Source organism: Cheilinus undulatus, linkage group 22 (assembly GCF_018320785.1).
Source record: "Cheilinus undulatus linkage group 22, ASM1832078v1, whole genome shotgun sequence".
Lineage (NCBI taxonomy): Eukaryota > Metazoa > Chordata > Actinopteri > Labriformes > Labridae > Cheilinus > Cheilinus undulatus.
Genome location: NC_054886.1, coordinates 22,825,575 through 22,838,007, shown reverse-complemented (window position 1 = coordinate 22,838,007; position 12,433 = coordinate 22,825,575). Strand labels below are relative to the sequence as shown.

The following is a 12,433-nucleotide window of genomic DNA, read 5'->3' as shown; positions in this document are numbered from 1 at the left end:
TCATTTACTGTTGAACCTATTATTTATGTCAAGACAACATTTATAAAGATTGTTAGATTTTAATAGCAGCCATTAAAGTCAGTAGAACATCAACACAGGTAAATAAGACCAGTTAATGTTTTCAACAAAATGATTCAGAGACAACGCTGCGTTTTTCCAACTTTGGTAACTTTGGCACTATGGCATTTTATTAACATAACTGTTATTGTTTAAAATAAAAAAAGAATACACTCTTTTTTATACAATAGCAGAAAATCCTAAATTAGAAAAAACAAATACATTTCACAATTGAAAAAAATTCACTGAACAAGACACAATATTAGGAATAATTAAAGTACACTAAAAATGAAGTTCCTCTGCAAAATCCCAGCCTTTCCATGTGTATGATGAAAGACTATAGCTCCCTCTTGTGGCACTTAAATGAACATCACGTTACGAGATGAAAGTGTGCTTCAATAGTGGACTTCATTCTGACTTGCAGGCCTGCCCACAGAGATGACAGGGCCCCTGAAAAAAACAACAACAACAAAAAAAACAAAACAAAACAGGTAATAGGCCCTCCACAGTTTTGATTTACTGCTTATGTATAGGATCAGTAGCATTGGTGCTAGTGTCCTGCCTAACAATTACTTCATTTTGGAGCTGGAAAGAGTGTCAAGATATTATTAGGTTCTGATGTTAAAACTATAATTTTCTTTTTTTATAATTTAACTTTTTAGCCCCTTTTCATCACATTCTTGCCAAATTTGGCATTATTTTTTTTCACTCTTGACCTTTGTTGCATCTTAACCAATTTTGCCACTTTTTAACCAATTTTCAACATTTCGCCACCAATTTTTGCCCATTCTTTTGCCTTTCTTTAACAATTTTTGCCACTTTTACCCCATTGTGAACTCTTATAACCCATTTTTGCCACTTAATTTCCTTATCTTTCCCTTAAAGTTATTTCAGTTCATTCTACTTGATTCTTGAGCACCCTGACTTTTGTGCAGATCATGTCTTACCAATGAAGTCTGACATAGTTCCCAAATGGTTATTCAGTGTACCCATCCACATTATAATCATTATAAAAACAGTAATTCTGTTTTTGGAAAAGGGATTTTACATTTTGGAAAAAGTCTATATTGTACTACAACATAAATGAATAATAATAACAATAATCTATCAAAGTTTTGAATACAGGGCTGTCATATATTGTTTATAAATGCTACTTTTAAAGTACATCATTTGAGACTTCTTCCCAACACTAAAGTGAAATGTCTGTTAAGCTAAATAGACTAGCTAAACATTATCTCACTAGAAACAATCTATCATCCTTTAAGGTTTTTTTTTTTTTTTGCAAATTACTAGATCCAAAACTGATTCAACTGTTTCTTAAAGTGCTTTACAAGAGAGTGGAAAGAGTGACTGGCCAAAAACAAGATACTAAAAAGGATTTGGAGACTAATGCATGCCAATATCAATTCATGAAAAACAGTGAAACAAAAGCTGAATGATTGGGAAAATAAGAGAAAAAATATTAAAAGCAAAGCAATACAATTATGCAGGGAAATATCCTTCAGAATCTGTCTACCGTTTGTGGCAAGAATTAGTGATCCCATTCAATATCATTACATTCGTGCAGCTTGGAGCTTTCCTTAAAAATATTAAATTTGAGCTACTGTTTAACAAGACAGTAGCAAGTGTAGAAAGTGAGCCCAGCCAGAAAGACTAATCTCTTTAGCTTGTGTTCAAGTATCTATTATATATACAGCAAAAAAAATGGAGTGTTTGATCTCCGTGTTAAACATTTCAGAGTTGATTTTAACTCCCAAAGTGTCATTTTAACACCATTCTGAGTTACATGTCTCTCAGTGTTGGAGGTATTAGACAGTGCTAACCATCAGTGTTAGTCTAAATCTTTAAAGAGAATAGATCTGAAGTCTGCCATTTCAAACCTGGGTGCTGAGTTTTCCCATTATGCTCTTGGGCAGACTGTTTGGATGTGTGTAAGGTGTGTTCAGATGTTGCCTGTTGTACAGTGACCCCTGCTGGGATTACACTGCACTCCTTTCTAATGGTTTATTGATGTTTATAGATATTAGACACTTCTGCACCATGGGTGAAGTTATCCATTGAGTTAGCCAGTTCCCACCTGTGGTAAGGGGTGGTCTGCAGTACAGGGTGGCGCATTGATTTTCAGACACCTGACTTTGCCATCAGTGTTCAGATGAAGGTGGAGATCTTAAAGTATGAAAAGAGCATTTCATTGTGTCAACAATTCAAGTCACAAATACTTAGAATTTGCACCCAATGTGTAAGAAGATGGCACCCTGTAATTAAAAAACAAACCTATTAGTGTTAAAAATGAACACTGCAACACTTTCCAAGGTGTAGATTTTACCCAGAACCCCTGATAATTATATAAACACAGAAAAGTGTTGAATTTAACGCTATAGGAGTTGAATTGAATCTGATGATTTTGCTGTGTATGCTGTAATGTTTAACACCAGCACATTTTCATCGGCTGATGCTCCACTGAATACTTGAGCTTCTTACTACTCCCTGTCCTGACTGTGAACCTTTTGGTTCAATTGTTTAAAGTAAATGCTCAAAATAAAAGTAAGACATATTTACAGTCTGTCAAATTTCTCATGTTATAATTATTTTAGGGGCACTGGGAAGAACACTGGGAATACTTGACCCCCCTAAATAGGGTCGAAAATCACCTATGAACTGCAGTATAAAACAATCAGAATAGGTAGCGCAGGCAAACTTCATCATTTTCATATTAATTTGCTCTTTGAATGAAATTGTGATGAATTTAATTGAGTGTAAAATGATGACATGGGCCCATGCAGGCCAGATCACTGGCACTGGTAGGCCGGACCTCGCCCACAGGCCACTGTTTGGAGATTAGTGCATAAAGTGATGCCTGCAGGAGGCGTTAAAGTTGCTAACATAAAAAACACACACTGATACCTGCTACCTATTGGCTTTGATGTGTGATAATAATATGTACATACTCTCTTACTACATAAGTATATTTGCTTTGGAATGATTTACAAAATGTTTAACTAAAAAAATAAAATTTGAAGTGATCAAACTTCTGTTGATTGTGAGATATAATTACCAAAATCAGCTTACTTTAAGGCCAATAAAAACTTTCTTTGTCTTCCAAATGGCTCTTGATCTTCTTTTATTGTCGGCTTAATGTGCTTATCACATGACGTTTCACACCTCAGAAAGCTTTGAACCATTTAATGAAGATGATTGAGGTCTATAGTGAGTTGATCAATGCTTATTGATTCAGATTAATGTGTTAGATGTGATTAAAGCCTGCAACTGTCACTACAATCCGTGGACTTTTGTATTTATCCCCAAATTCAAATTCTTATTTAAATTAAAAGCTACCACAATGACTTCTTCCTCTTTTCTCTTCTTTATTTCTATTTTTTCTTTTTTGATTGAGACACGTCCCTTGTCGCCTACGAACGCATGTGGACAAACTTCTCACACATGGCTCCTTTCACTCCTTTTGTCCTCCACTCTGCCCTGAGCATTCTCTTCCTTGGTTACCGGTTGTCATGGTTTCGGGAGCCCCATGTAGGCTAAAAAACTGGAGGGATTAAAGGCAGCCATTTTGGGGACAGCTGGGCCAGGTTGGTCCCTGTTGCCCCCTGTCCCGCTCCCAGTCACTTTGGGGGGAAGAGGGGTGGCATTGTGTGAGGATTAGAGCTTCCTGTGTGTCAGCTCATTACATGGGGTGGGGGGGGTGGGTGTACAGGGGTGAGGGGGGGTGAGCAGAAAGAGTGAGGGAGAGAAATGAAAGAGAAAATGAAAGAGCGTATGACACAGAGAGGGGAGGGAGGGAGGGAGGTGGCGGCCTCTACAGCTGCACCCTCAATCACACTCATACAGGCTGTGATTATCCTTTTCACTCATGCACCACACACACATACACAGTAGTGAGAAACTGAAACATATTAAAGACACTGAGGGCAAAAAAGGCAGAATTAGGAGACAGCAAGCCCCAGACAAAGAGAACCCCGATCCAGACACACAGAGAGCTGGAACGAACAGGCCAAAACTGACCAACATGCTCACAGAATACGTAAACAGATAAACGGATTCACAGAGACATCATCAGCCTTTAAAAGAAAAACAAAGGTCTTCAATTCACATTGCTGTTGTTTTATTTATCTTTCAGGAAGCATGGGAACATCGCTACAAAAAAAGGGTTTACAAAGAGTGAAGCAAAGCATACAAATACTAAACTGGGCAGAGCAGGAATGCAGCGAGCGTAGACAATTTCTGCAGGAGCAGAAAACTCTCAAGTGCTTTGAGAGAGGAGGAGAGCTGGGGGAGGAGGGGGAGAGGGGAGCATAAATGAGGGGGGAGTTATAACGGACAGGGTTCATACTTGATGTAGACTTCAACAACAAGGAAGACTGCTTACAATCATCGGTAATTTGCTGCGAGAAAAGTGTACAACTATAAGAACAGGAATGTTTAAAAAATAAATGACAGTCTTACAAACCCCTGCCAAATTATTGTAAAAATGATCAGGGTTATTACCATATTCACACAGTGGCAATTTTTCTCTGATGTCATACACAGGGTGTAAGGCTAAAAATGCTATTAAAGTGTTAATTAGGAGTTTTAATTCGTCACTAGCATAAATGTTGGCTATATGAATCCCTTGTGTTCTTACAGACTTAACTAGCTAATGGTACAAATAGCTACTGAGCTAACAGTAATAACACCAGTTTGAGGGGAAAATTGTGAGCTGTTGTCTTACATGGTTAAGGGCAGGAGGGTCCAAACTGGACCAAATTAGAACATGAAACTTATGCTTGACTGTATATTTTATCTGTGCTGTCTTACTGACAGAGGAGTATAGTTTTTTGTTAGCTTGGGGGCTCATCCGGAAAGGTTACACAAAACTACACTCGTCTGTTGATAACAGAGAAAATAAAAATCGTTAAGATGGTATGAATTTATTTGGATTTGTGTATTTTAGTTTCAGTACCAGGCAGTGTTACTGTGCTAATTCTGTAAAAAAAAAACATTTTGACGGTGCATCTTATTGATATACTTTTTCATGACTTAAAGGTGCAGTGTGTAAAACTGAATATCAACATCTAGAAGTGGGTTCTAGATTGCATTTCTCCGCTGGAAACTGTGGCAACCAGTTTAATTTAATGTGTATCTGTAATGGGAATACAATACAATATAACACAATAACTTTATTTATCCCTTTTTCCTCTATGTTACCATGGAAACATGTAAAACTCCAAGATGGCGGCATCCATGGAGGGGACCCTCCCTCCCTAAAGGTTTATTCTGAGTTGTTTTTTTTTTCAAAATAGCTATTTTTGAATTTAGATGACTGAACACTTATTTAGATAGACCGTCTTAGAAATGTTTTGCTTTATTTTACCAAGTTTGTTCAGCTAAATGCTACTAGGCTAAATATTACACACTGCACACTGAGACAAAACTGTAAATTCTCTGGTACATGGAGCGTCATTCTCATTCTGACCAGGGTGAAGCCAGGGCTGACCAGGGCTGACCAGGGCTACTCTGAAACCTGACAGGCCTCCTTAAAACCCTTGAAATGACTATTTTACTTGTCAGCTATTAATTAGTTATTTCAGCATATCCAATCACTAAACACATCTTTACCTAAACAAGACTGGATTTACTGACTTCAGTATCGTAAAGGTGAGGTGAAAGTGATTCCACAGTCCTTAAAATTTTCTGTATGTGAAAAAGTTTGGACACCCCTGGTCTATGGCTTGTTAAATGTGTTTTAGCTTGACATGTGAGGGAACTAGATGGTTCCAGCATCACTTGCAGTTAAGAGAGTAATTTTACTCAACTTCTTTTGGCTCATGGCCTTCAGATTAGACAGCTTGTGACTTTTACCAGGATCATCCAAAGGCCACAACCTGAAAAGCATCAGAAAGCTATCTTTAAACTCTAAATGTTGCTAGAAGTTTCTATTTTCTTCAAGACTTTTTATCCTCAATGCACCTTGAGTTGGTCAAGTTGGGCCAGAGAAACCAACTTTGGCAGCTTGAAATTTGGCTAATTATTCCTTCATATTTTCACTTTTGCAGAGCAATCCAAATGCGGCCTAGTTTAGGTATTTAACAGCCTGGAAGCAGGTAGTATGATAGTATAACAGCATTTGAGCTTTCCACCTTGAGTTTGATATCAGAGGAAAATGGCGAATATCGCCACTTTCTAACATTTTTCTATAAGTTGATGTCTCGGCAGCACAGGACACAGTGCAACTCACAGTGCAACTCAGTGCATCAGAAATATGCTTTCAGCAGCATGACATTAAAAAAGAAAGAAGAAAGTTACAATTAAAGGCATAAAATGTAATGCAGATTGTATTTACAAATGTTGGCCGTAACTAATTTGGCCTGTTTTGGTATGGAGTTCAACTTGTATAATTCTGGACCATCCTCTTATTCAACTCAGCTTATACTTGTACATGGTATGAGCTGAAAAAGCGCAATAAAATCAATTCTCATTGTGACAATGCTATGAAGTGTGTAAGATAAGGCCTCACAGTGGTTTTTAAAATACAAAAATACATCTCTAAATACTACATTCACATATCTCTTGTAAATTTACTACAGTAGAAACTAGATCTATCTGTCTAATAAAAAAGGTAAACATGAATTACAATTAATGACTCTGAAAAACAAATTTTCTATTAAAAATACATTCCCTTGTCAGGACCCTTTAAATTGCTAACTTTTCTACACAGTAGTGTCCATGGGCTCGTCCGCCACACTGGAAGCAACACTGACTGGTGGAGGATCTGTGCTGTCAACTTTCTGAGGGGATTTAACCAAACCTGGCTCCTCTTCCTGCTGTTCCTGGTTGTTACTGACTGGAAGTGAACTGTGATCCTCCACAATGTTATTGTCATTGGTCTGAGCCTTGGAGGGGGTACTGGTCAGCACTCCAGGGTGAGTTTTCATATGGCCCTGTTGATGACAGACACAACACAATGGGTTTTTTACATTCAAGTGCCAAATTAGGAAGTCATCCCACCAAATAACCAGCCATACGAACAGTCAAAATCAGTAGTATCTATAATTATTACCTTAAGTCCGCTACGGCTTGCGTATGCCTTGCCACACTCAGAGCAGCCATAGGGTTTGTCAGGGCGAGGAAGCTGGGTGTCTATTGCTTGTGCTGTGGCAGAGGACTCTGGGTCCTCTAAGGGCTTTTCTGGCACACTGCTACCCTCCTCCATTTGAATGTCCCTCTCTGGCTCTGGATCCAAAACTGATTTTCTTCGCATTTCAGTCTCAGTCTTGCTTTTGCTTTGGGTAGTCTCAGTCTCTTGTGCGTCCAGAGGTTCACTCCCACAGGCCTCCTCCGCTTCAGAGACAGCTTTAGGGCTGGCAGGTGGGGTGAGTGCAGGTAAGACGCTGGCAGCAGGGGGTTTCGAATCAAGGCTTGTTGTGGGTTTGTTTGTTGAGCAAGCTTCCTCATTATTTACGCCCCTGAGCTGCTTATCATTTTCTACTCCAGGTTTTGAAACACAGAGAGAAAGAGGTGTGTCATCTGCCTCTGCATCTCCATTCACAGCTGAACTAGCTATGGGTGCTTTGAAAGGGCTGGTGTTACCCAGGTCAGCGTGGGTCTCCTCCTCAGAGTACATGGAGCCATTCACAGGACTATCATCAGCTAGGGTGTTGTCTCCCACATGCAAGGGGTCCTCAGCTCCTGCTGAGGGGGGATTATGGGTCAGAGGTGGGCTGACACTGGGTGTTGAGCCCTCTGATTCCTCTGTCTTCACAGAAGTAGCATTAGCAGCCGTGGATTGCTTAGAAGTCGACCCTGAGTTGGGAGTATCTAATGGGGACTTGGAGCTTGTTGTTAAGGCTAGTGGAAGGAGTTGTGATGCTGAACCGTTTGAGTCATTCTCGCCATTGTTAAAGATGGCATTCTGCATTTCTGGGCCATCCTCAGGAAGCATGTCTTCATCAGGAGGTAACTGCCCTCCTAGATGCAGGCGGATATGATGCTGAAGAACAAGGGCGTTCGTGAACTTGCGTGGGCACAAAGGGCAGGAGTTCAAGGCACGGGAATTTGCTGGTCTAGCACGGTGAGTGGCCAGGTGCGCCCTGAGACTACCCTTTGTGGAGAATGAACGGCCACACAGCTTGCAAGGGAATGGACGTTCTCCCAGATGCGTGGCCTGGTGCAGTTGCAGAGCTCTTGGGCAACTGAGGACACGCAGACATACTCCACACTGGTTAGCAGCCTGGGCTTTAGGCAGAGATGGGGTAGTGGTTGTTGTTGTGGTGCCAGAACCTGACACTCCCTGGCTTGTCACCAGTCCAGCAGCATTGGCACTCGGGCTCAGGCCAAGAGCAGCCAACATTTCCCTGCGATAGGCACTAGAGGTGGTGCTCAAGTCATGGCCATGTGTATCGCCATTGGCTTCAGCAGAGGTCGTTGACGAGGTGGAGGAAGAGGAGGCTCCTTCCTGTGGCTGCTTTTCAAGTTTCTGCACCAGACGCTGCAATTTGGAGGTGTCAGATGTTTGGCTAGATGTGGTGGGAGAGGATGAGGAAGGGGAGGAAGTCGATGGTTTTGGGAAGGGGGGAAAGGGAAAAGGTAGCTGATGAGAAGGGAGGTGGGAGGTGGAAGGGTGGCCTGGGGGTCGGAGAAGTGCAAGGTGGTGAGGGGAGGTACCTCCAGGGAAGAGAATCTTGGGTAAGTGGGCCAGTTGGGAGTATGGAGAAGTTGTATGGAGAGTGGAGTGAGGAGGTGTGTTTTCATCAAATCGCTGCTGCTTCGCTCCTTTAAACTGGCTGCCCATGGAGGAGGAGGAGGAGGAAGATGAAGCGGAAGAAGAGGAAGGTAATACAGTGCTTGAAGCGCTGGCAGCAGATGCAGCTGAGGCCCTGTTCAGCTGTAACAGTGAATGGGCAGTAGACAGCAATGCCATGTCCACTGAGGGGGGCAGAGGTAGAGAGGAAGGCGAAGGCCGGGTGGATGCACCAGACAAGAACCCTAAAGCCATGTTATCTGTCACTCCAGGAATACTTCCTTTAACTCCATTGAATGACTCATCATCATCAGCCCGCCGTTTTCTCCTTCTCTGGATGGCACCACCAGAAGAACCACTCTGTGTCTGCTCTGACAGTGCTGGGGGCAGAAGAGAGAGGGACAGCTCGGGGTTCTGCTCTCTATGACGCAGAAAATGAGCTTTGAGGTTCCCTCTGGTTGTAAAACGGCTCAAGCAGACTGGACATTGGTAGGGCCTTTCACCTGTATGAGACCGCAGATGGATCTGGAGTGACGAATCACTGCTTAACACCTTCCCACAAAAACGGCACACATGTTGAGGGCGTCCTGAGGAGGAGGCAGAGCCGAGAGAAGAGCTGGGCTGGTGATCCTGGGAGTGGCTGGTGGTAGGAAGGGGAGGAGTTGGGAAGCTAATACCATTGCTATGACCAAATGAGGAGTTGTTTGATGACTTCTCGTGGAGGTAGCGTGGTGGTAAGCCCAGTGACAAGGAAAGGGGGTGCAGGGAGGCGACAGAGGAGCTGATAGAAGGTGCAAGAGATGAGGAAGATAATGAGGAAGAGGTAGAGGAGGAGGGGGCTCTGCTGCCATTACCATGTGAAGCACCTGATTTGGGAACTGATGACTGAGGAAAGAGGGACGATGGGAGGCTGCTCAGAAGCGATGCTGCTGTGGTTACTGGTGTGGCAGTGGAGGGGTGTGTTGGGGATGATGATGCTGCTCCTGTCGACTTCTGGTTGGTGTCTGCACCACTTGTTGATGTGTTATTATCCTGGCCAAAGACAGCTCCTCCAAGTCTGAGAACATGCCTGCAGATCTCCTCTGTAATTTGCATCTGGTGGATTTGCCTTTGCTGTAAAACCCTCAGCTCTTCAAGAAGTACAGCCAAGGTTGGCGGCACCTGCATCGGTCCTTGCTCTCCATTAGAGCTGGAGTTCTGCTGCTGGCCTGGACTTGAGCTGTCACGGTGAGGTGGCACACACTGAGAAGACGAGGAGGAAGAAGAGGAGGAGGAGGTAGTGGTTGTGGCTGAGCTGCCCATCGGAGGAGAGGTCATGGTGGAGTGAGAGTTTCCTTGGTGGGGCAAGGTGTGGGAACTTGAAGTTTGACCCAGGGGAGGGGGGGAGTGAGTCTGGGATGACAGCGACGGGTGAGGAAAGTCTGGTGAGAGGGAAGAGTGGGTGTTTGGGAGGGAGGTGGTGAAGGGGGCAATGTGGCTGGGCCAGTGGGGAGGAGGCGAGCTCTCGCTGGGCAAGGAGGGCGCGTGGAGCCCACCAGGGGATGGGCGAGGGGCCAGGGGCGGCTGGCAGTCTTGGAGAGAGGTGGGGGAGGAGGAGGAAGATCCTGATGAAGTCACTTCGGAGCCAAGAGACGTGGAAGGTGACTTCATGCCAAGGTGTTCTTCTGAGGATGACAAAGAAAAGTAAAAAGAATTAGACTTAAACTCAAGCCAAGATATCCAGGTAAATTCCTTAAAACTTTTACCTTGTGTCTGATCTATTTCATTGCTTCCAGATTAAGTTTGCAAATTAGTGTGCAAACTAAAGGTTGACTTCAAATCAAAGTCTTAGAAGAAACCCCTTTGAACAAAAAAGATGAGGATCCTCTGCAGTCTATGAGTCTTTGTAATGTCTTGTCTCAATCTGTGCTCTCCGGAGCAAAACTCCTCAAACATCTTGCACACACAAAAAAGCTTACAGACCACCTTGCTGCTATGGTAACACATTTTAGAGGACAATGGGCATCACCAAGACAACCCATAACCCCTCTTAACCCACCCCCTCCTTACTGCAGTTACGTCTTTCATCTCCCTATTCACCCTTCCCCCCTTACGTCACAGTGGAGGTCAAGGGTCAGGCCACGCTAAGGGTTCTGGGCACTGTCCAGACACTCTGATTGGTCAACTAATCTGACCTCTGCAGCTCAGGGGGCAAATTCTTTCAGAATCTTGAGCACAGAGTGAGAAAGAGTAAAAAGAAAAAGAAGGGGGGAGGGTAACAACAATGGAGAGACAAACTAACTATTCCCTCCTGGAGAGATATAGTGATGGAATGAAAGACTGTACCCCTATGAAATTCTCTCTTGTGACTTATAAATAGACCTGAACCTGCAGGAAACTAAAAAGCTGGAGTAAACTTTCATGTGTGCAACTTTACCTGCAAGGGAGATGTTGGTGCATGAGTTTGAAGATAAATCACTTTGCAGAACAAGTGTGAGAGCATTCTCTCTTTCTCCTCTGAATCCTTTTTTCTCATCCATCTGAGCCCCCCTAAAGTGTGTAGGGGTATACAGTCAATAGGACTGGGGGGCGAGAACGAAGAGAAAAAAGGGGGAGGGAAGCAGTGAGAATGTGGAAAATGGGGGAAGAGGGGTGCATAAGAGAGAAAGGCATGGACTAAGAGTAAAAGACGAAGAGAATAGAAGGGTGGAAGATTAATCTTTACCAAAAACACTGCCTTCCCTTCCCCCCACCCATGCACCTTATTGTTAACAAATAAGAGAGTGCTCTATATGAATCAAAGACCTCCAGCAGTCAGCGCTGAGCAGCCTGTTGGTATCCTGAAGGACGAACAGCTCATGAAAATGGCCACAGATGTATGTTGGTTAATCCTACTCTATTCACTTCACAGGGACAAGTTTATTGGCCCCAACCAAAGTGCCTAAGGCCTCCATTTAGTGGGTCCCATTACTGTGAATGACAAAGCAGGAGGGGTTTCTTTGGTTGAAAAACTTTTTGGTCAGATCAGTTAAGTCAGGTGAGTTTGTTGGAATGTCTCCATTTTTTAATAATAAAAAACGTCAGAAATCAACAGGACATGAGTAGCCTATCCCCAAACTTTTGGCTTTTTTTTAAGCCATGTAAAAGATTTTAAAAGTTTAAGAGAATTTACCATGCAGTGATGAGCATCAGTTGGATGCAGGCTGAGTACTCTTTCGATAAAATCAAAACAAAAACGCATGCACACTGATAAAGATGTTTACTCACCGTGAGATAGCAGCCGTGGGCCCCCTGGATCCGCGTTAACGAGATGCTGGGGTCTCTTCTGCTTCCGGCGTGACATGATTCACGGCGAGTCAGACAGAGAGGGGGGCATCCGTCGGTTGAATGGCACTCGGCACGTTTTTTGCGCACTTGGAAGTCGCTCCTAAAACCATCCACGCATCCAAATCTCTCAAGTTTGCAACCTTTTGGATCAGGAGGCAGATACAAACTGATTTTAAATGTAGGAAATTCCCAAAATTGAAAACAAAAGCGTGTTTGGAAATCCGCAGGTCTGTCGCAGCGTGTCATATGAAGCCACAGTGAGTGCGTGTGTGGCTGCTCTAAAGTCTCCTCTCCCCCAAAAAACTTGTCCAAATTTGCGCCCCTCCTCTCCCACTGCTG

General features: G+C 43.2%; 1 protein-coding gene across 1 annotated transcript; it reads right to left on the bottom strand.

The window, feature by feature from the left end:
• Nucleotides 1-6,758: 6,758 nt before the first annotated feature.
• On the bottom strand, nucleotides 6,759-12,110 carry si:ch211-212k18.5 (sal-like protein 4). Its single transcript, XM_041778999.1, has 3 exons — nucleotides 12,035-12,110; nucleotides 7,109-10,452; nucleotides 6,759-6,989 (listed from the first exon to the last, which is right to left on the bottom strand). The coding sequence occupies exons 1-3, from the start codon at nucleotides 12,108-12,110 to the stop codon at nucleotides 6,759-6,761; spliced, it is 3,651 nt and encodes a 1,216-aa protein (XP_041634933.1).
• Nucleotides 12,111-12,433: the final 323 nt, after the last annotated feature.

Bases quoted from the DNA above. Each gene is read 5' to 3' on its own strand.
- si:ch211-212k18.5 (XM_041778999.1), bottom strand. From the start codon at position 12,110: ATGTCACGCCGGAAGCAGAAGAGACCCCAGCATCTCGTTAACGCGGAT. The intron at 10,453-12,034 runs GTGAGTAAACAT...TGTCATCCTCAG, and splicing joins CCCACGGCTGCTATCTCACG to AAGAACACCTTGGCATGAAG. The intron at 6,990-7,108 runs GTAATAATTATA...TGTCATCAACAG, and splicing joins CAAGCCGTAGCGGACTTAAG to GGCCATATGAAAACTCACCC.